This window comes from Phyllobates terribilis, unplaced genomic scaffold (assembly GCF_046119375.1).
Source record: "Phyllobates terribilis strain yellow unplaced genomic scaffold, ASM4611937v1 Scaffold_11__3_contigs__length_659146591, whole genome shotgun sequence".
Taxonomy (NCBI): Eukaryota; Metazoa; Chordata; class Amphibia; order Anura; family Dendrobatidae; genus Phyllobates; species Phyllobates terribilis.
In genome coordinates, this window is record NW_027362771.1 from 588,518,988 (window position 1) to 588,542,777 (window position 23,790).

At 41.0% G+C, this 23,790-nt stretch overlaps 1 protein-coding gene across 2 annotated transcripts in view; it reads left to right on the plus strand.

Moving 5' to 3' along the window:
- The first annotated feature begins 2,498 nt into the window (after positions 1 to 2,498).
- Positions 2,499 to 23,790, plus strand: part of LOC141167053 (complement C3-like) — a 439,340-nt gene continuing 418,048 nt past the window's right edge. For both annotated transcript variants that reach the window (XM_073654379.1, XM_073654380.1), the window contains exons 1-2: positions 2,499 to 2,652; positions 22,615 to 22,801. In XM_073654379.1, coding sequence (XP_073510480.1) covers positions 2,588 to 2,652; positions 22,615 to 22,801 — 252 coding nt within the window. In that variant the 5' untranslated portion in view covers positions 2,499 to 2,587. The remainder of the gene's footprint in view (positions 2,653 to 22,614; positions 22,802 to 23,790) is intronic.

Sequence of the window (23,790 nt, forward strand, 5' to 3'; positions counted from 1 at the left end):
AAAAATGCTGAAAGAACTGACGATCTGCGGATGAGAAAATGCTTCAAATCTGCAAGCAAAGAAATGAGCAGCGTGCGCTTAAGATTTCAGGAATCTCATTCACTTTGCTGGCAGTGTTTTGGTGCAACAGTTTGGTGCAGAAATATTTGCTGCAAACACTTAATGTGTATGACGCGCCCCCTGGGCCATGGGGTACCCGGTGCCGGACCGGTAGATGCTGGGGGAATGTCACAGTGGCGGTGACCCGGTCCGTGGCCCAGGGCGGTCAATAAAAGGGGGATATGTATAGGGGATTTATAGAGTTTTTATAGAGTTCGTGACGCCACCTGTGGAATGCGGCTAAAGGGAGCCGCCACTGCGGAGCAGTCCTCTGAAGCTGATGTTACTGCAGCAAGAATGGTGTGGCTCTCCACAGGAAGAGCTAGCTCCAGGGCAGTGTGGATATTGCAGGTTGTGCTGAGCACTGTAGTGCAGGGGTTGATGGCGCAGCAAGAAACACAGAGACCAGATAGTGCAGTCCCAGGGTCTTTACTCACAGTTGTTGCAGTCCAGATTACAGGGATCCATGTAACTGCCCTCGTCGTCCTTTGTTTACTCAGGGAGGGGTTCAGTCTGCCCCCAGGTAACTCTGGAGTACTTAGCAGGACCCCCTTCTGTGTGTCCTCGCTCTCTGGCCTTCTTCCTGCACCTCACACCTAGTGTCTCCAATCCGGTACCCGCGGGCCTTGGCGGGCGACGTCTGTTCTGTCCCCTGGGTCCTATGTGGCTACCTTCTCGGTGAGACTGGCGTGGACTTGTGGCTATAGGACTTAAAGTACTGCAGCCTCCAATTTCTAGCTGAGACGTGCAGTCTTCTACTAGTTGAGGGACCGGTTCCCTTTGTGTGGCCTGACCCCTCCACCTCCTGGCAGATGCGGGCGTACGGGTGGCCTTCTGCACGGCCCGTACCCCTAGGGTCCTTTCTTGGTTCTTGGAGCCTTTCTCCAGCTCCCTCTCCTCTCTTCTCTCCTTCTCCTCAGACTTGGGCCTCACTGACTAGGCCCGCCTCTGGAGCAGAGCTCCTGCAGAGCATCTGCTCTTTCACTGCTCCTCCTCTGACTGAACACACTGATCTAAGATGGCTTCTCTATTTATATCTTCCCTCTATGTGCTCCCCTTAACTACTTCCTCCACCCACACCCACTACATGGTTCCCCCTCTCTAGGTTCCCCTCCACTCCAGCCAGGGACCAGGGACTGTGCTCTCCCTTAGGAGCAATCTCACCCTGCCTTGTTGAAGTGGACGTGTTGGATGCAGGTGTTAGGGTCCTGAGCTGTACTCCTTCCTTACCTGAGAGAGAGATGCCACATCTCTGGCTGAGATGCAACACCTCTGTGGCGACCAAACCCTCAGGGGCGCCACATGTACACATGCTACCAGTTATGGATAATTTCACAATGAAATTTACTAAACATTAGCAATTACTTAATTATGAACGACGCAGGTCTTTTCAGTTGCACCGAAACTTTATTTTTGTAGCACAGGAAGTCAACTTACTTTGAGCTGTTCTTCTCTTGGGCAAAGGACCGTGGAATATGTCAGTTTTCTGTCATCTTCATTGGATTAAGAGAGCAGCTGAAAAAGGGGTGGAGCTTGGTGGAACAGAGGGCTCAGCATAGGCAGGACGCCACAGCTCATGATGATCTCTCTCCTGTAGAGTGCAAGCTCATATGTTATGCAGGGTCCTCTCTCCTGTAGAGTGTAAGCTCTTATGATCAGCGGGGTCCTCTCTCTCCTGTACAGTGTAAGCTCTTATGGTCATTGGAGCCCTCTCTGTCTTCTGTAGAGTGTAAGCTCTTATGATCATTGGGGTCCTCTCTCTCTCCTGTAGAGTGTAAGCTCTTATTGTCAGTGGGGTCCTCTCTCTCTCCTGTAGATTGTAAGCTCTTATGGTCAGTGGGGTCCTCTCTCTCTCCTGTAGAGTGTAAACTCTTATGGTCAGCGAGGTCCTCTCTCTCTCCTGTAGAGTGAAGCTTTTATGGTCAGCGGGGTCTTCTCTCTCTCTCCTGTAGTGTAAGCTCTTATGGTCAGTGGGGTCCTCTCTCTCTTCTGTAGAGGGTAAGCTCTTATGGTCCGTGTCCTCTCTCTCACCTATAGAGTGTAAGCTCTTATGATCAGAGAAGTCCTCTCTGTCTCCTGTAGAGTGTAAGCTCTTACGTTAAGCATGGTCCTTTTTTTCTTCGATGATTGAATTCTTTTTACGAATCTTATGGAACTCGGCAAATTGGAATTTCAAAAGATCTGCTCATGTATTGCTACTGTAAAACATGCAGTCTGTCCCTTTATTGCAATCTCTATTATCTGCTATTTTTTCCATTGCACTTTGTGCAGTGATGTTTTATGCTGGAGTTGTGGGATACTGAACCAGCTTTGATTTTGAAATAAGTATTTTTGTCTTTATCTGGCAGCCAAATGTTTACATACTTCTGTCCTAAAATCTCTTCTGTTACTGATTGATGAGGCTGTTAGACTAGGGTTAGAGAACTAAGGCTAAAAACCTTTATAAACCCCTCACGTCTACTCTATAGCACCCAACCCAGGAAGCATCATGGGGCTCGGAGCTCTGTGTCTTATTCTACTTTGTGGACATATCGGGTCCTATGCGCAGTCACCGTGAGTATAAGCTGTCCCTTACATCTACAATTTTCATTAATATACAGTACAGATCAAAAGTTTGGACACACCTTCTCATTTAAAGATTTTTCTGTATTTTCATGACTATGAAAATTATACATTCACACTGAAGGCATCAAAACTATGAATTAACACATGTGGAATTATATACTTAACAAAAAAGTGTGAAACAACTAAAAATATGTCTTATATTCTAGGTTCTTCAAAGTAGCCACCTTTTGCTTTGATGACTGCTTTGCACACTCTTTGCATTCTCTTGATGAGCTTCAAGAGGTAGTCACTGGAAATGGTTTTCACTTCACAGGTGTGCCCTGTCTGGTTTAATAAGTGGGATTTCTTGCCTTATAAATGGGGTTGGGACCATCAGTTGTGTTGTGCAGAAGTCTGGTGGATACACAGCTGATAGTCCTACTGAATAGACTGTTAGAATTTGTATTATGGCAAGAAAAAAGCAGCTAAGTAAAGAAAAACGAGTGGCCATCATTACTTTAAGATATGAAGGTCAGTCAGTGCGAAAAATTGGGCAAACTTTGAAAGTGTCCCCAAGTGCAGTTGCAAAAACCATCAAGGCTACAAAGAAACTGGCTCACATGAGGACCGCCCCAGGAAAGGAAGACCAAGAGTCACCTCTGCTTCTGAGGATAAGTTTATCCGAGTCACCAGCCTCAGAAATCACAGGTTAACAGCAGCTCAGATTAGAGACCAGGTCAATGCCACACAGAGTTCTAGCAGTAGACACATCTCTTCAACAACTGATAAGAGGAGACTTTGTGCAGCTGGCCTTCAAGGTAAAATAGCTGCTAGGAAAGCACTGCTAAGGACAGGCAATAAGCAGAAGAGACTTGTTTGGGCTAAAGAACACAATGAATGGACATTAGACCAATGGAAATCTGTGCTTTGGTCTGATGAGTCCAAATTTGAGATCTTTGGTTCCAACCATCATGTCTTTGTGCGATGCAGAAAAGGTGAACGGATGGACTCTACATGCCTGGTTACCACCGTGAAGCATGGAGGAGGAGGTGTGATGATGTGGGGGTGCTTTGCTGGTGACACTGTTGGAGATTTATTCAAAATTGAAGGCATACTGAACCAGCATGGCTACCACAGCATCTTGCAGCGGCATGCTATTCCATCCTGTTTGCGTTTAGTTGGACCATCCTTTATTTTTCAACAGGACAATGACCTCAAATACACCTCCAGGCTGTGTAAGGGCTATTTGACCAAGAAGGAGAGTGATGGGGTCCACAGTCACCAGACCTGAACCCAATCGAAATGGTTTGGGGTAAGCTGGACCGCAGAGTGAAGGCAAAAGGGCCAACAAGTACTAAGCATCTCTGGGAACTCCTTCAAGATTGTTGGAAGACCATTTCCGGTGACTACCTCTTGAAGCTCATCAAGAGAATGCCAAGAGTGTGCAAAGCAGTCATCAAAGCAAAAGGTGGCTACTTTGAAGAACCTAGAATATAAGACATATTTTCAGTTGTTTCACACTTTTTTGTTAAGTATATAATTCCACATGTGTTAATTCATAGTTTTGATTCCTTCAGTGTGAATGTACAATTTTCATAGTGATGAAAATACAGAAAAATCTTTAAATGAGAAGGTGTGTCCAAACTTTTGGTCTGTACTGTACATACCCAGATGTAGCTGTCGTCAACATGATGGCAACCATGCTAGGTTAATAGCAGAAGGCACCTTAGAGCTCTATGTTAATAATTAAGCAAATATGTTTTCATTCATTTGAAATGAGAATTACACATCTCAATAAGCATAGGTGTCATGTTAGCAGTTGCTACATCTGCATTGTATACACAGACATGCAGATATAGATTGACTATAAACTACTACGGAAAACAAGTACCTACATACTTAGATGGATCTGAGGGCACATATATTTATTGAAAAAGAGTAATTGACCAAAAGATTTTATTAAGTGAAACTTGTCATCTAAATATGTGTCACCTTGAACAAAACTTACAAAACTGTTGCAAATTTCAGTAAAATCTCATAGAATTTCACACTTCGTGCTCTTTCCCACAACCATATTTTCGTGGGAAAGAGAAAACAACGGACAGCACTCAGACCAATGTTATCAAATGGGTGATTTTTTTCACTGACCAAATCTGCATGTTGAAATAAATAAAAAAATCGCAGAATGTGCTAATCCATAAATCGGATAAGACTCACTCATTCAAGTGTACGAGAGCGTAAAACTAATTGGATACCGTACGAAGCCAGAGTGTAACATCCAACTTTTACGGATACATTGCAATTTTGTAAGGGAGAAAACAAACTGTAAATGGTCCTGTAAATGATTAATAGCTGCTGGTGTAAAAAACGGACTGAAAATGGATGACAAGGAAGTGAGAAATAAAATTGTCCCACTTTTCTAGATCTTGGAGTGATTCTTCATACTTTTGGGTGTCCCTACCCTAAGTGTGAATATAATTTAAAGGGTTATTCAACTTATTGAAAGTGCATTGAGCTCAAGTGTGAACGAGCTGAGTGTGACCGGAGCGTAAGTGCAAGCGGAAGTAAGAGTGTGACTTGTTTTTCAGTGACTTGACTACAGGGAGTTTGGAAGGGAGGAATTTGGACTGAATTGCAATCCCCATTAGGAAATTAGCTCCTTTATTGACGATGCTACGCAGTGTACATCTTGCCACATGTATGCAATCCCTGAACAGCCGGTCGGGGTTGCATACTGCTGTGCAAGATGTGTGCACATTGTGCGTTTGTAAACCCAGGTACTGGATCTAAATGAGCAGCTGGCAACACTGAGATCCATTGACAATATGGAAAGGAGTCTGCTGCTCACTGAACAGCTGCTCACTGGGGTAGATGTGGGGGAGGGTGGTAGTAGGGAGCTGCCGGACAGTGAGGCAGCTAGCTGGGTGACAGTTAGAAGGGGGGGTAGAGGGAAGAGTGCCAGGGAGGCTAGTCCTGATCTGGCACACCCCAATAAGTTTGCAAAGTTGGCAGATGAGGGGGGTGTCGGTACAGGGGCAGCACCGCTGCAGCAAGGCATGTTCTCCGAAAGCCGGAGGAGTGTCAGCTCCAGTTAGGGGGGAAATAGGAGAGCAGGGCAGGCCAGGCAGGTGTTGGTAGTGGGGGACTCAATTATTAGGGGAACAGATAGGGCAATCTGTCACAAAGACAGGGATCGTCGAACAGTGTGCTGCCTACCTGGCTCTCGAGTCCGGCACATCGCTGATCGGGTTGACTGATTACTGGGAGGGGCTGGTGAGGACCCAGCGGTCATGGTGCACATTGGCACAAATGACAAAGTTAGAGGTAGGTGGAAGGTCCTTAAAGATGATTTCAGGGAATTAGGCTGCAAGCTTAAAGCAAGGACCTCTAAGGTGGTATTCTCTGAAATACTGCCTGTACCACGTGCCACGCCAGAGAGGCAATGGGAGATTAGGGAGATAAATAAGTGGCTCAGGAACTGGTGTAGGAAGGAGCTATTTGGGTTCCTGGAGAACTGGGCAGATTTCTCAGTTGGCTACAGATTCTATGCTAGGGACGGGCTGCACCTCAATGGGGAGGGTGCAGCTGTGCTGGGGGAGAAAATGGCTAGAAGGTTGGAGGAGTGTTTAAACTAGGGATTGGGGGGGAGGGTATTAATTTTATAGGTGGGGAAGATAGTGCAGATAGTGACCTGGGCACAAACAAAAGAAATTAGAGGTGGGGTTAGAAGAGTCAATATAGTAAGAAGGAATAGAGGTACAGAGAGATACATAAAATGTATGTACACTAATGCCAGAAGCCTCACCAACAAAATGGAGGAATTAGAATTAATTTTGTTGGAAAATAATTATGACATGGTGGGGATATCTGAGACATGGCTGGATGAGAGCCATGACTGGGCAGTTAATTTACAGGGCTATAGTATGTTCAGAAATTACCGTACAAACAAGCGAGGAGGGGGTGTGTGTTTATATGTAAAATCATCCTTAAAACCCATCTTGCTTGAGAATATATGGGAATCTAATGAAAATGTAGAGTCCCTGTGGGTGGAGATAAGGGGAGGGGGAAAAAATAATAAATTACTGATAGGGGTTTGTTATAAGTCTCCAAAAATAATGGAAGCAGCGGAGGATATCCTTGTAAAGCAAATAGATGAAGCAGCGACTCAAGGAGAAGTCATTATCATGGGGGACTTCAACTACTCTGAAGTACATTGGGGAACACAAACCTGTAATTCAAGCAAACGTAATAGGTTTTTGACAACTATGAGAGACAATTACCTTTCACAACTGGTTCAGGACCCAACAAGAAGGGGGGCACTGCTAGACCTAATATTAACCAACAGGCCAGACCACATATCAAATATACGAGTTGGGAGTCAGTTGGGTAATAGTGATCACAAAATAATACGTTTTCATGTAACCTTTAATAAGATGTGTAGTAGAGGGGTTACAAGGACACTAAACTTCAAGAAGGCAAATTTCTAACGGTTGAGAGATGATCTTAGTGCAATAAACTGGGACGATATCCTGAGACATAAAACTACACAAAGCAAATGGGAGACATTTATTAGCATCCTGAATAGGACCTGTGCACAATATATACCCTATGGGAATAAACATGCTAGAAATAGAAGGAAACCACTATGTCTAAATAGAGCTGTAAGGGGTGCAATAAGTGACAAAAAGAAAGCATTTAGAGAACTAAAGCAAGTAGGTAGTGATGAAGCATTAAATAAATATAGAAAATTAAATAAATTCTGTAAAAACAAAATCAAGGCAGCAAAGATTGAGACAGAGAGACTCATTGCCACAGAGTAAAAATAATCCCAAAATATTCTTTAACTACATAAATAGTAAAAAACTAAAAAATGATAGTGTTGGCCCCCTTAACAATAGTCAGGGTGAAATGATGGATGACGATGAGGAAAAAGCCAATATGCTAAATGATTTTTTTTCAACCGTATTTACAGAAGAAAATCGCATGACAGAAAACATGATTAGTGATGACAAAAAATCTCCATTAAATGTCACTTGCTTAACCCAGCAGGAAGTACGGCGGCGTCTAAAAATCACTAAAGTTGACAAATCCCCGGGCCCAGATTGGATACACCCGTGAGTACTGCAGGAATTAAGTAACGTCATAGATTGACCATTATATTTAATCTTTAAAGATTCCATAATAACAGGGTCTGTACCACACGACTGGCGTATACCAAATGTGGTGCCAATATTCAAAAAGGGGACAAAAACTGAACTTGGAAATTATAGGCCAGTAAGCTTAACCTCTACTGTGGGTAAAATCCTGGAGGGTTTCCTAAGAGATGCTATACTAGAGTATCTGAAGAAGAATAACCTCATGACCCATGACCGTGTATGGCCAACTCGTTCCTTTCCTACCATCCATCCGATAAGATCCTCTTCCCTCTCCCCATACCCTTCCATTTCTATTTAATAATATACTTGAGACAGGTTTATTTGGATATAATTGGCCATAGCGGCCATTTATTAACAAACAATAACAATAATAATTAAATGCTGAACATTATGGGGAGGGAAGGTCCTTGAAGCTCCAAGATCTGGCACATTTAAAATTCAAGTGTTTTCCAATCTGATTATCCTCTACCCTTAGCCGTGACCCCTCAAGGGCACCAAACCACCATCAGTGGTAAAAGAACGCCTCCACTGGCTCCCAGGGTACACCCCGTCCAGAGCCCCATTAAGTGCCAGATCAGCCGACCATAATTCCATCCTGAAGGGAATCATCCATATAAATTCCCCCCATAACAAATTCCACCAACTCCAAGGACCCCCCCCACACACACACACCGCCCCGGCCACTATGACTTCCTTACAAACTTAGAGATATCTATAACTGCATATATGTATATAGCTCTAACAGTCTAACCATTTTTTTTCTTTTTTTTTTTTTATAAAACAAATTAAAAACTCCCTTATCAAAATACAAGGGTGGGTGGGTGGGACTGTTCACAGTAGGATAACCCCTGTAATGGCTCCTTTCCCGCACTTTTCCCCTTTATACCCCCTTTCTTTACTCCACCCCCCCCCTTTTTCCATCCAATGCCCTAACAGTAACTCAAGTCCCTATACTCTCCTGGCCCAATCACAGTCATGCGGGCCTTTACCTACAAGTACGGCTCCGGCCCCTTCTATATCAACATGGGTTCCTGTCCAACTAATCTGATCAGGCAAGTTCCGGACTCGACCAAGGAAATGTAGTGGATGTTGTGTATATGGACTTTTCAAACGCTTTTGATACGGTTCCACACAAAAGGTTGATACATAAAATGAGAACAATGGGGATAGGGGAAAATATATGTATGTGGGTAAAGAATTGGCTCAGTGATAGGAAACAAAGGGTGGTTATTAATGGAACACACTCAGACTGGGTCTCAGTTAACAGTGGGGTACCACAGGGGTCAGTATTGGGCCAGCTTATTTTTAACATATTTATTAATGACCTTGTAGGGGGCATACAGAGTAATATTTCAACATTTGCAGATGACACTAAACTGTGCAGGGTAATCAATACAGAGGAGGACAATTTTATATTACAGGAGGATCTATGTAAACTAGAAGCTTGGGCTGATAAATGGCAAATGAGCTTTAATGGGGATAAATGTAAGGTAATGCACTTGGGCAGAGGAAATAATATATATAATTATATGCTTAATTGTAAATCACTGGGCAAAACTGAAACTGACAAAGACCTGGGTGTATTGGTGGACGACAAGCTCACGTTTGGTGGCCAGTGTCAGGCAGCTGCTGCAAAGGCAAATAAAATAATGGGATGCATTAAAAGAGGCATAGATGCTCATGAGGAGAACATAATTTTACCTCTATACAAGTCACTAGTGCGACCACACTTAGAATACTGTGTACAGTTCGGGTCTCCAGTGTATAAGAAAGACATAACTGAACTAGAGAGGGTGCAGAGAAGAGCGACCAAGGTTATTAGAGGACTGGGGGGTCTGCAATACCAAGACAGGTTATTACACTTGGGGTTATTTACTGTGGAAAAACGAAGGCTTAGGGGTGATCTTATTACTATGTACAAGTATATGAGGGGACAGTACAAAGACCTTTCTACTGATCTTTTTACTCTGAGGCCTGAGACGGGGACAAGGGGGCATCTTCTACATCTGGAGGAAAGAAGGTTTAATCATAATCACAGATGGGGATTCTTTACTGTAAGAGCAGTGAGACTATGGAACTCTCTGCCGCATGATGTTGTAATGAGTGATTCACTACTACTGTTGAGCGAGTATGTTCTGTCCGAGTATTTATAGCTGCTCGGTGATATGGTTGAATCGCTCCCGTGTGCATGATTTGCAACTGTTTGACAGCTTTATTACATGTGAGGAATGTGTAAGAAATAGACATTCCTCTCATGTAATAAAACTGTCAAACAGTCACAAATCAAGCACACCGGAGCGATTCAACCATATCACCGATCAGCTGTAAATTCTCGGAGCTCGGCCCGAGCATACTCGGCGAAAGGGTTAATAGAACATACTCGCTCAACACTATTCACTACTAAAATTTAAGAAGGACCCGGATGCCTTTCTTGAAAAGTATAATATTACAGGTTATATATGCTAAATTCCTTGATAGGGCGTTGATCCAGGGAACTAGTCTGATTGTCGTATGGAGTCGGGAAGGAATTTTTTTCCCCAATGTGGAGCTTAGTGTTTGCCACATGGTTTTTTTTTGCCTTCCTCTGGATCAACATGTTAGGCTATGGGTTGAACTAGATGGACTTAGTCTTCCTTCAACCTTAAAAAAAAACAAAAAAAAAAAAACTATTGCTAAAAAATTAAAGGATCTATTCATAGGATAAGGGATAACTTATTGATCGCTGAGAGTCCAACCACTGGGCCCCCCAGATTGGCGCTGTGGAACTCTGAGAATATAGCTATGTAGTCTTTCTTGATTAAAGAAGGTACACATGTGCAGCCTCTGCTCCATTAATCCCTTCATGACGAAACCTGTTTTCAGCTTCCTGACCAGGTCAAATTTTTCAAATCCAGCCTGTGTCACTTTATTTGATAATAACACTGGAATACCTCCACATATCTCAGTAGTTCTAAGATTGTTTTTTAGGACACATTTTACTTTATAAAACAGAAAAAAAACGAGAAAAAAAAAGAAACAGAAAATACTGACCGACACTTCCAAAACAAGAAATAGGTGTGTACAGGTGCTTGCTAGGAGCAGCTACCTCCATATTTAACTAACAAACTAAGTAGCACACTGTAGTGATAAGTATGCAAACTTGAAATATATGGAATTTGAATAGCATTAGTGCTCTATAAAATAGAAATAAATGAGAAATCTTAGAGCATAAATTGGCCAATTCATGTGTACATGGTAGCCACGTTAAGGCGTTCACTTTATGATAGTGGTAAGTATAGGTTGATATGATTTGCATTTATTTATGAAAATATTGAAAATTTGGAAAAATTTCCAATTTTAAAACTTTGCATTTAAACTGTCACTGCGTTTAAACACGAAGTGACAGTTCCGTGCCGACAGCTGTCACAGAAAGCTGATCGGTAAGGGAAGAGGTACAGGGACACATGTTGGCGGTCCCCACACCCAGATCGCTGTGATTGGTCAGTAAATCTCACTGACCAATCACAGCATGATCACGCAGGAGATGCTGAAATATCAGCATCTCCTGCCCGATCAGAGCAGGAGCTCAGTGCTGTCAGTGACTGAGCTCCTGCACTAACACCCAGGAGTGGTGCCAGCGCTGCTCCTGCCTATTAACCCCCTAAATGCTGTGATCGCTCAGGATCTCAGCACTCAGGAGGCAGGCAAAAGGACAGGAGCTCCCACTGCCTTCAGTACGGTGCCTCAGTGATGTCATTGCAGGGAGCCAACCATTGCCATGGTGACCTGGTATCGTCATAACGACCCCCGGGTCACCAAGCTATGGAAAGCTTCTGAGACCATGCTCACAGCATAACCTACCCTCAAGTGACCCCATCAAGTGACCCCATTTTGGAAATACACCCCTCTGTGAAGTAATCTATGGGTATAGTGACTATTTTGACTCCATGGGTGTTTTCCAAAAACAAGCACACAGTGGATATTGCAAAAGGAAAATTGCTAACATGTCATTATAGTGCCCAATACATTGTGCCCAACTTGTGCACAATGTATTGTGCACTACATGGAGACATGCACCCCATAAAATAAGTGGGATCAGAGTGGGGATTGTTTTTTTTATTGAGTTGAAGCTTTTCTTGGTAGCATTTTGGGGTAAAGACAATTTTGGATCACTTTCAAGGCTCTGTTCACATTTATCCTGTGCTCTTCGGTGAGCACTTACATTGCAGTTTCCATCCAAATCTCAAACATACATGATTCAGACGGAAAGCCTGACTAATCCTTTCATTTTAATGAGGCAGCAGTTTTACTTTGGACTGTATCATGTCTTTGCTCAGCAGTGTCCATTAATTTTAGAGGTGCACAAAACTGTGGTCAATCGCCCTTTTGTCCATGACTGAAATGACGGACACAGCCGGATCATAATAATAATAATAATAATAATGATAAAAAATATCTTTTATTTCTAAAGTGTTAACATATTTCACAACACTTTACATTTCAGAGGGGACTTGTACAGACAATAAAGACATTACAGAGTAACACATAATTCAACAGATACCTGTTACCCATGTGAAAATAAAAGAATTGGGGCTAAAAGATAATTTTTGTGGAAAAAAATAGATTTTTTATTTTCACGGCTCTACATTATAAATTTCTGTGAAGCAGCTGGGCATTCAAGATGTTTACCACACATCTAAATCCTTTGCTTTAGGGGTCTAGTTTCCAAAATGAGGTCACTTGTGGTATGTTTCCACTGTTTGTTCACATCAGGGGCTCTCAATTTCAGCCAATTTTGCATTTAAAAGGTCAAATTATGCTCCTTCCCTTCCGAGCCCTGACGTGCACCCAAACAGTGGTATTCCCCCACATATGGAATATTGACTTACTCAGGAGAAATTGCACAACAAATTTGGTTATCTATTTTCTCCTGATACCCTTGTGAAAATAAAATAAATTGGGTCTAAAGTAACATTTTTGTGAAAAAGTTAAATGTTCATTTTTTCCTTCCACATTGCTTCAGTGTTACGCTCAGGCCCAGACTGGGCCACTAACCGAGGGGTGCCTGGAGGGGCGTGGCTAGGGGCCTCGCCAGATCTGACCCCGGACGCACGGCGGCTTAATCGACTCCGTGATCCGAGTAGGGACAAGGGAGGTGGCCCAGGTGCTACTTCAGATCAGACCCTGGTCACACAGCTGTTGACCCACACCAGGGTATGCAGGAATGGGCAGGTTCAGCTGGTGTGTGGACAGGCAGGTAGGTACAGGCTGACAAGGCTGGTATACAGACGGACAGGTAGACAGGCTGGATAGGGACCAGTTCAGACTGGGATATAGGAGCAGAGTCACAGGTGAGGACGGGAAGCGTAGCCGAGCAAGGCAGGGCCGTAGGTGCAGACGGGAAGTGGAGCAGAGCAAGTAGAGGAGCATAGTGCGCAGCCTGGACTGGTGGGTAAGTTGGCGGGCTTGCATGGAGAGAGATGGTAAGCCAAGCCAGCACGCCACCAGGGATGTTACATTTAGTTCCAGTGAAGCACCTGAAGGGTTAATAAACTTCTTAAATGTGGTTCTGAGCACCTTGAGGGGTGCAGGTTTTAGAGTGGTGCCACTTTTAGGTATTTTCTGTCATATAAACCCCTCAAAGTCACTTGAAATGTGATGTGGTCCCTAAAAAAATGGTTTTGTAAATTTTATTGGAAAAATGAGAAATCGCTGGTCAAATTTTAACCCTTATAACTTCCTAACAAAAAAAATGTTCTTTCAAAAATTGTGTTGATGTAAAGCAGACATGTGGGAAATGTTATTTATTAACTATTTTGTGTGGCATACTGTATCTTTCTGATTTAAGGGCATAAAAATTAAAAGTTTGAAAATTGCGAAATTTTCAAAATTTTTGCCAAATTTCCAATTTTTTCACAAATCAATGCAAGTCTTATTGAAAAACTTTTGCCACTATCATGAAGTACAATATGTCATGAAAAAAACATTCTCAAAATCAATGGGAACTGTTGAAGCGTTCCAGAGTTATTACCTCATAAAATTACATTGGTCAAATGTAAAAAATGAGGCCTGGTCATTAACCTACAAAGTGGCTCAGTCCTTAAGGGGTTAAAACAAATAGTCACACAATACAAAATAGTTAATAAACAACATTTACCACATGTGTACTTTACATCAGAATCATATTTAAAAACACCTTTTTTTTTGGGATGTTAAATAGGTTAAAAGTTTAGCAGCAATTTTTCAATTTTTAAATAAATGCACAAAATCTATGTTTTTATGGACCACTTCATTTTTAAAGTGACTTTGAGGGGCTTACAGTGGCATGTAAAAGTTTGGGCATCCCTGGTCAAAATTACTGGCTTTGTGAACAGTTAAGCAACATGAAAGTTAAATGACCTCCAAAAGGCCTAAAGTTAAAGATGACATATTTCCTTTGTACAGTATCTTAGGCAGACAAAAAAAAATATATATATATACAGTACAGACCAAAAGTTTGGACACACCTTCTCATTTAAAGATTTTTCTCTATTTTCATGACTACAAAAATTGTACATTCACACTGAAGGCATCAAAACTATGAATTAACACATGTGGAATTATATACTTAACAAAAAAGTGTGAAACAACTGAAAATATGTCTTATATTCTAGGTTCTTCAAAGTAGCCACCTTTTGCTTTGATGACTGCTTTGCACACTCTTGGCATTCTCTTGATGAGCTTCAAGAGGTAGTCACCGGAAATGGTCTTCCAACAATCTTGAAGGAGTTCCCAGAGATGCTTAGCACTTGTTGGCCCTTTTGCCTTCACTCTGCGGTCCAGCGTTCAGGTCTGGTGACTGTGGAGGCCTGGTCATCTGGCGTAGCACCCCATCACTCTCCTTCTTGGTCAAATAGCCCTTACACAGCCTGGAGGTGTGTTTGGGGTAATTGTCCTGTTGAAAAATAAATGATGGTCCAACTAAACGCAAACCGGATGGAATAGCATGCCGCTGCAAGATGCTGTGGTAGCCATGCTGGTTCAGTATGCCTTCAATTTTGAATAAATCCCCAACAGTGTCACCAGCAAAGCACCCCCACACCATCACACCTCCTCCTCCATGCTTCACGGTGGAAACCAGGAATGTAGAGTCCATCCGTTCACCTTTTCTGCGTCGCACAAAGACACGGTGGTTGGAACCAAAGATCTCAAATTTGGACTCGTCAGACCAAAGCACAGATTTCCACTGGACTAATGTCCATTCCTTGTGTTCTTTAGCCCAAACAAGTCTCTTCTACTTGTTGCCTGTCCTTAGCAGTGGTTTCCTAGCAGCTATTTTACCATGAAGACCTGCTGCAGAAAGTCTCCTCTTAACAGTTGTTGAAGAGATGTGTCTGCTGCTAGAACTCTGTGTGGCATTCACCTGGTCTCTAATCTGAACTGCTGTTAACCTGAGATTTCTGAGGCTGGTGACTCGGATAAACTTATCCTCAGAAGCAGAGGTGACTCTTGGTCTTCCTTTCCTGGGGCGGTCCTCATGTGAGCCAGTTTCTTTGTAGCGCTTGATGGTTTTTGCAACTGCACTTGGGGACACTTTCAAAGTTTGCCCAATTTTTCAGACTGACTGACCTTCATTTCTTAAAGTAATGATGGCCACTCGTTTTTCTTTACTTAGCTGCTTTTTTCTTGCCATAATACAAATTCTAACAGTCTATTCAGTAGGACTATCAGCTGTGTATCCACCTGACTTCTGCACAACACAACTGATGGTCCCAACCTCATTTATAAGGCAAGAAATCCCACTTATTAAACCTGACAGGGTACACCTATGAAGTGAAAACCATTTCCGGTGACTACCTCTTGAAGCTCATCAAGAGAATGCCAAGAGTGTGCAAAGCAGTCATCAAAGCAAAAGGTGGCTACTTTGAAGAACCTAGATAAGACATATTTTCAGTTTTTTCACACTTTTTTGTTAAGTATATAATTCCACATGTGTTAATTCATAGTTTTGATGCCTTCAGTGTGAATGTACAATTTTCATAGTCATGAAAATACAGAAAAATCTTTAAATAAGAAGGTGTGTCCAAACTTTTGGTCTGTACTGTATATATATATATATATATATATATATATATATACACACACACACACACACACATATATATATATATTGTCCTCTTTTACATTTTAAAAATTGCAAAATGGGCCGTTGCAAAAGTTTGGGCACTCTTGGAGATTTGAGTGCTCAGATAACTTTGACCAAGGTTTCAGACCTTAATTAGCCTGTTAGGGTTATGGCTTGTTCACTATCATCATCAGGAAAGGCAAGGTGATGCAAATTCACAGCTTTATAAAAACCCAGCCTCCTCTAACCATGTGCCAAAAAACAGCAGCCATTTGTTCTTCTAAGCAGCTGCCTAGCACTCTGAAAATGAAAATGGTGGAGGCCCACAAAGCAGGAGAAGGTTGTAAGAAGATAGGAAATTGTTTTCAAGTTGCCTGTTCCTCAGTTCGAAATATAATTAAGAAATGACAGTTAACAGGAACAGTGGAGGTCAAGATAAGGTCTGGGAGACCAAGCAAAATTTCAGTGAGAGCAGCTCGTAGGATTGCTAGAGAGGCAAATCAGAACTTCTGCTTGACTGCAAAAGACCTTCCGAAAGATTAAGCAGATCAGGTGTGCCCAAACTTTTACATGCCACTGTATATGCCAGAAAACCCACAAACAAGACCTCATTTAAAAAACTGCACCCCTCTGAGTATTTATAACAGCATTCAAAAAGTTTGTTAACTTTCAGGTGCTTTGAAAGATTTTATGCAAACATGAAGAAAAAAAATGAAAAAATATATTTTTTCTACTGAAATGTTGCTGTAGCCTCATTTTTTTTCATTTTCACAAGGTTACAAGGAGAAAATGCACCACACAGTTTGGTGTGCAATTACTCCTGAGCACAGGTTTGCCCTGTATGTGGTCAGAAACTACTGTTTGGGAGCATGGTTGGGCTTGGAAGGAAAGGAGCACCATTTGACTATTACCACACAATTTTTACTGGAATAGATTGGGGATGCAATGTCGCATTTGCAGAGCCCCCCATGTGCCAAAACAGAAGAAACCTCTCCACAAGTGACTGCATTCTGGAAACTACAACCCATGAGGAATTGTTCTAGGGGTGGAATGAGCTTCTTAAACCAACTCACTGAAATTTATAATATTGGGGCGTGAAAATTATATATTATGTTTTTTCGCAAGCTAATTTTGCCTAAAATTTCTCATTTTCACAAGGGTAAAAGAAGAAAAAGCATCCCACAATTTGTTGTGCAATTTCTCCTGAGTACAGGGATATCACATATGTGGTCGGGAACTAGTGTTTGGGCACACGGCAGGGCTTTGAAGGACGGAGAACCATTTTTCTTTTGGAGCACAATTTTTTGCTGAACAGATAGTCCTCTTGTCACATTATGAGAGCCCCTTGAGATGCTAAAACAGAAGAACCCCACATAAGTGACCCCATTTTGGAAACTATACCCCTAGAGGAATTAATTTAGCGGTGTAGGGATAATTTAAAACTCACAGGTGATTCACAGAATTGTATAACATTGGGCTGTGAAAATGAAAAATTTAAATGTTGTACTCACAAGTTTTTAATATTCAAAATGGCTATCATGGGAACATAGACCAAATAATTAGTTACGCAATTTCTCCTGAGTATTGTAATACCCCATATGTAGACGCAAACTACATTTCCACAACAGCGCAAAGCTCAGAAGGGAAGGAACGCCATATTCTAGTACAGATTTTGCTGGGATGGTTTGCATGTGCCATGTCACAATAACACAGTCCCCAAGGTTCCAAAACAACAGAACCCACCCATAAGTGACCCCATTTTACAAAATATACACCGTAATGAGTTGATCTTGGAACTCAGTGAGCATATAGACACCTCAGGTGTTTCACAGAATTTAATACCATTAAGCAGTGAAGAAATAATAATTACATTTTTACTACTAAAATATTATTTTAGTTCCATATTCTACATTTTCACAAGGGGAAATTTGAAATTTGTAGAACTTGCCACCTAGTTTATTACACAATTTTTACTGTACCACATAAGCATAGTACTGTATGGCCACATGGCAGGACTTTTGAGGGAAGGAGCGTTATTTGTCTTTTGGAGGACAGATTTTACTTGAATAGTTTGCAGATTCCTCTTTCAAAGCCCCTATGTGCTATAACAGCAGAAACTACCATCAAGTGACCCCATTTTGTAAATTACAACACTCTGTGAATTCGTCTATGGGTATAGTGTCTATTTTTACTCCATGGGTGTTTTCCGAAAACAAGCACGCTGTGGATATTGCAGAGTGAAAATTGAAAACGTGTCATTGTAGTGCCCAATACATTGTGCTCAATTTGCGCACAATGTATTGTACACTACATGGAGACTTGCACCCCATAAAACAAGTGAGATCTGAGTGGGGATTGTTTTTTTTTGGATTGATTAGAAGCTTTCCTTGGTAACATTTTGGGGTACAGACCATTTTGGATCACTTTTAAGGCTCTGTTCACATTTATCCTGTGCTCTACGGTGAGCACTTACATTGCAGTTTCCATGCAAATCTCAAAAATATGTGATTCAGATGGAAAGCCTGACTAATCTACTCATTATAATGAGTCAGCAGTTTTACTTTGGACTCCATCTTGACTATGTTCAGCGATGTTCATTTTTTTAGGGTCATTCACCCTTTTGTGCATGACTGAAAAGACGGACACCGCAGGATCTTAATAATAATAATAATAATAATAATAATAATAATAATAATAATAAAAAATAATTTTTATTTCTATAGTGCTAACATATACAGCAACACTTTACATTTCAGAGGGGACTTGTACAGGCAATAAAAACATTACAGAGCAACACATAATTCAACAGATACCAAGAGGAGTTATATCCCTGATCGCAAGATGAAAATCTATGAAGAAATAGGGGAGACATGAAAGGTGTATGGTAAAAAGTGCTTCCATTGTATAGTCCATCCATCAATATAATTAATAGGTTATTCACAAAAAGCTGCATGAACCGGTCATAAGCCAGTATCTGTTCAGAGATACAGAGTGCTATTAAGTGCATGGGGGGTGTAAACAGATGCTACAGGGGGCCTGATTTAAAATGAGAATAGTTATAAGGTGAGGTGAGTCAATAGGCTAATCTAAAGAAATACATTTTTAGGCCATGCTCAAAACTGTTGGTATTGGGGCTTAATCAAATTGCCATGGGTAGTGCATTCCAGAGAACTGGTGCAGCACAGAAGAATTCTTAGAGGCAGGAGTGAGAGGTTTGGATTATTTAGGATGTTAACATCAGGTCATTAGCAGAACGGAGGGCACGTGTAGGGTGATAGACATAGATGAGAGAGAAGAACTGCTGAACCATGAAGCACTTTGTGGGTGAGATTGATAAGTTGATATTGGACCCTGTAGCAAATGAACAAACAGTGCAATGATTGGCACAGGGTAGTGGTATTGTAGTAGTGGGGGGGGGGGATATGATCTTGGCTGCTGCGTTCAGGACGGATTGGAGAGGGGAGAGTTTAGTAAGAGTGAGACTGATTAGTAGAGAGTTGCAATAATCGAGACCAGAATGAATAAGAGCAACAGTAAGAGTTTTTGCAGAGTCAAAGATAAAAAAGACTGAATTCTAGAGATGTTTTTGAGGTGTAGGTGACATGAGCAAGCGAGTAATCGGATGTAGGGGGTGAATGAAAGATCTGAATCAAATATGACCCCAAGACAAGGGGCATGCTGCTGGGGAGTAATGGTAGAACCACACAAGGAAATGACAATTTTGGGTATAGGTAAGTAAGTAGAGAAAGGAAACAAAATGAGTTCAGTTTTTGACAAATTTCATTTTAGATAGACAGAGGACATAATGTTAGAGACTGTGGGTTCCAAAAGGCATTCTTAAAGGAAACAAAAGGCATGCAAAGAATACTAATGAGATTTGCAGGGTTTCTATGTGTAGTAGGAGGGAAGGGGTTATACTTACTATTACAAGAAGGGCTGGGAATAGGAGAGATATTTCCTGTGACTAGGAGAAGAAGACTAGAGAGAGTGAGCAGATGGTTAAGTGATTTGTGAGAGCTTCTCGTGTTTATGTTTGGAGTGAATGGATCTGTGTGATTTAAGAATGTGGAAAGAGAGTGAGAGCTGTACATAGGAGAGGAGAGAGGTGCTAATACGGATGGAGTGTGTGAAAAGATTTGAGTGATTGCAGAAGCTAGAACATTAAATGAGACAAATACGAGGGTCAGTCAATAAGTATGAGGGTCAGTCAATAAGTAATGCCTCCTATTTTTTTTCTCCTTAAATAAGGTATTTGGCACAATTCCTCAAACCTTCTTCTCCAATCCACAGCAATTGCAACTTCCTGCACCAACAGGTGGCAGGACTGTATCCATTTGCAAAATGGCTGACATCGATGTTTGTATTAGACAACATTCTGTGATTGAATTCTTGCATGCAGAAGGTGAAACGCCCATTCGAATTCATGAGAGACTTCAAAATGTGTAGGGTGATGCAACAGTGGATGTCAGTACTGTTAGACGATGGGTTCGTCGCTGTAACACAGCTGAAGGCCATCACCGTTGGCTGACAAAATGCGGAGTGGCAGGCCAGTAACCGCAGTGACTCCAAGCAACATTCAGCGAGTCGATGACATCATTGTTGGTGACCGCCGGGTGACTGCAGATGAATTGTGTGGCATTATCTGCCTCAGTAAAGGCAGTGTGATGAAAATTATTGGACAACTGGGATACAGAAAAGTTTGTGCACGGTGGGTCCCAAGAATGCTTTTTACCATGCTGGAATACATGCCCTTGTTAAACGGTGGACCAAGACTGTGGAAATGGATGGAGATTATATTGAAAAGTGCCAAATTAATCGTTAATGTTGTGGTTTTCAACCTATGTAATTGCATTTGAATTTCTTGCCAATTAAAAGGAGAAAAAAATAGGAGGCATTACTTTTTGACTGACCCTCATAAATAGCATTTTATTGCATGAAATACGTATTTGATCACCTACCAACCAGCAAGAATTCTGGCTGTCACAGGCCTGTTAGTTTTTCTTTAATCCCCTCACCCCTGAGCCTGTTTTCACCTTCATGACCGGCCAAATTTTACAATTTTGACCAGTGTCAATTTATGAGATAATAACTCTGGAACGCTTCAACAAATCCCACTGATTATGAGATATATTGTACTTCATGATAGTGGTAAAATTTCTTCGATATGACCTGAGTTTATTTGTAAAAAAAATAGGAAAATTATCAAAAATTGTGAGCACTGTGAGCTGTGAGGTCTTATATAGACAGGTGTTTGCCTTTCCAAATCAAGTCCTATCAGTTTAATTAAATACAACTGGACTCCAATGAAGGAGTAGAACCATCTCAAGGAGGATCACAAGGAAATGGACAGCATGTGACTTAAATATGAGTGTCTGAGCAAAGGGTCTGAATACTTATGACCATGTGATATTTCAGCTTTTCTTTTTTAGTAAAATTGCAAAAATTTCTACATTTCTGTTTTTTTTTCAGTCAAGATGGGGTGCACAGTGTACTTTAATGAGAAAAAAAATTAACTTTTTAGAATTTACCAAATGGCTGCAATGAAACAAAGAGTGAAAAATGTAAAGGGGTCTGAATACTTTCCGTACCCACAGTATAGTATATTTTTTTGGTTGTTAAAATACAGACCTTTTTTCCAATGGGAATCGATATTTCAGTTATTTTATTAATTATTTAGCTCATCTAAATTTCATAATATACCTCTCTCAAGTTATTTAGGATTTTCCTTGCTTACAAATGTGTTTGTATTTTTATGTCATTTTAATATACTAAATAAAATTATATTTTATTAAACTTATGGGAAGTGTTTCATCACTCTAAGCGAACTGAGGTGGCTCTCTGTTCTTCCTTCCATTGTCTTATATTTCCAAAGCGTGTTTTTCCCATCACTGTAATGGATCCGTATTAGGCTTTCACTGTATTTTGTTCACGATTAAAAAGTATGACAGTTTTATAGATCAGGTTCTTTCTCGACCAAATATGTGTGCATTATTTGTTAATTTGCGTTTTTATATGAACATGCTTATTTATTATGCTAATATTCTTTTGTGATTTTTTCCGTTTTTTAATTTGTGTTAATTTTAATATTTTTTATTTTTTTTTAGTTTGTGTCTCTACTGGACTACATTCTTTATTTCTCTTATCACTGGTCTCATGCATTGTGATACACATGTACGGCAGTGAATGAGACCTTTCAGCTTTACACAAGCAGATTGCCAATTAGACCCTGATTCCGGCTGGGTGTAAAAGGCCTCTTTTTCTGGCAGACCAGGAGGTCATTATTTGACCTCCAGCTGCAATGACAACTCTTGACTCCTTTTCATCACATTGCGGGGAAGTCGGAGGGCGGGAGAGGGAGCCCACTCCCTCTCACAAACTTCTAAATGCCGCAATCTCTATTGATCATGGGTCTAGAAGATAACACAGTCGGGAGCGGGCTTACATGGGGAAAATATCATTGGGACCTGAGAGGTTTTAATGTCAACGGAGTTCACACACTTCTTCTTCAGGACAAACCATACTATGGTTTCCTTTGTTATCGGGATAAGACGCTATTGCACTTTTTTTTTTTCCAGCGTCTTTCTCCTATTTTTCTGTAAGAGGCAGATCCTTTACTCTCATCCAGACAAACCTAATGTAATCTTTTTTTGTGGAGACAAATAAAACAATTGGGGATATTCTGTCTTAGATTTCAAATCTTAATCTTTCCTTTCCATGTGTTTCACCTTGCAGATGCAGTCTGATAACGCCCAGTGTGCTGCGTGTGGACAGCGAAGAGACCATTATCGTAGATGGACAGGGATCTGAATTTAATGCTGAAATCATAATTGAAGACTTTCCCAGGAAGAAATTAATTTTAGCCAAGAGCGAAGTCTCTGTGAACAGGGGTAACCGGTTCTTTGGAAATGTTAAATTGAGGGTAAGATTCTAATCTCATTGATATGAATCCATTTATCACTGGTCTGCACATCACATACTTCACCAGGCCCTTATGAATGGTAAAACATTTTCCTGATAATGTTTGTTAATTGTGGCATATCTAAACCATATTTAAATTACCTAAATTTCACTATTTTTCAATTTTGTCATTCTGACTTTATATTCGGTCCTGATTCTGGATTGCCCTTTGGTTCTTACTTTAGCTTTATTCTAATTCTTTCTACTAGTTATATCCTTCTTTTTGAACACCTTTGCCTAGATTTCGATACTAGTTTATCGTTTTACTATGCCTTTGACCATATGCTGTGAGTCAATCCAACGAAATGAGATACATTTTTAGGTATCAACCCTATAGTTTCCAACAATGGGATTACTATCTTGCATAAATATTTGGTGAATATAAACACAAGGTCCTTAGAAAGATTCTCACAGACTAGCCAATGGTCACATGATTCAGTCCTGTGTTAGTATTGCTTATTTAAAGGAAACTTACCAGTAGGATCAACCCTCCTAAGCCGTCTAAAGAGGTCATAGAAAGTTGAACAAAATGATACCTTGATATCTGTAATCCGATGTTTTATTCCACAGAAATACACATTTTTGTTAAAATGGATATGATCTGTTAAGATCTATGGGCAGGACATAGATCTCTCTGAGAATCTGCCTCCAGAGACTTTTGTAAATGAAAGTGTGAGACATGTAATGACTAACAGTATGCTCTCCTTATCTACATGTCTCACACTGGTAACGCCACCTTTCATTTACAATTATCTCTGGAGACAGATTCTGGGGGAGATCTATGTCCATCCCATAGATCTTAACAGCTCATTTACATATTGAGAAAAACATGGATTTCTTGGGAATAAGACATCAAATTGCAGTTTGCTAATTTTTCCACACTTGCCTAAAATGTTTGCACTATAGTGTGTATTGTTTTCATATTGTGAGATGGAGGATAAATAGGAAGCG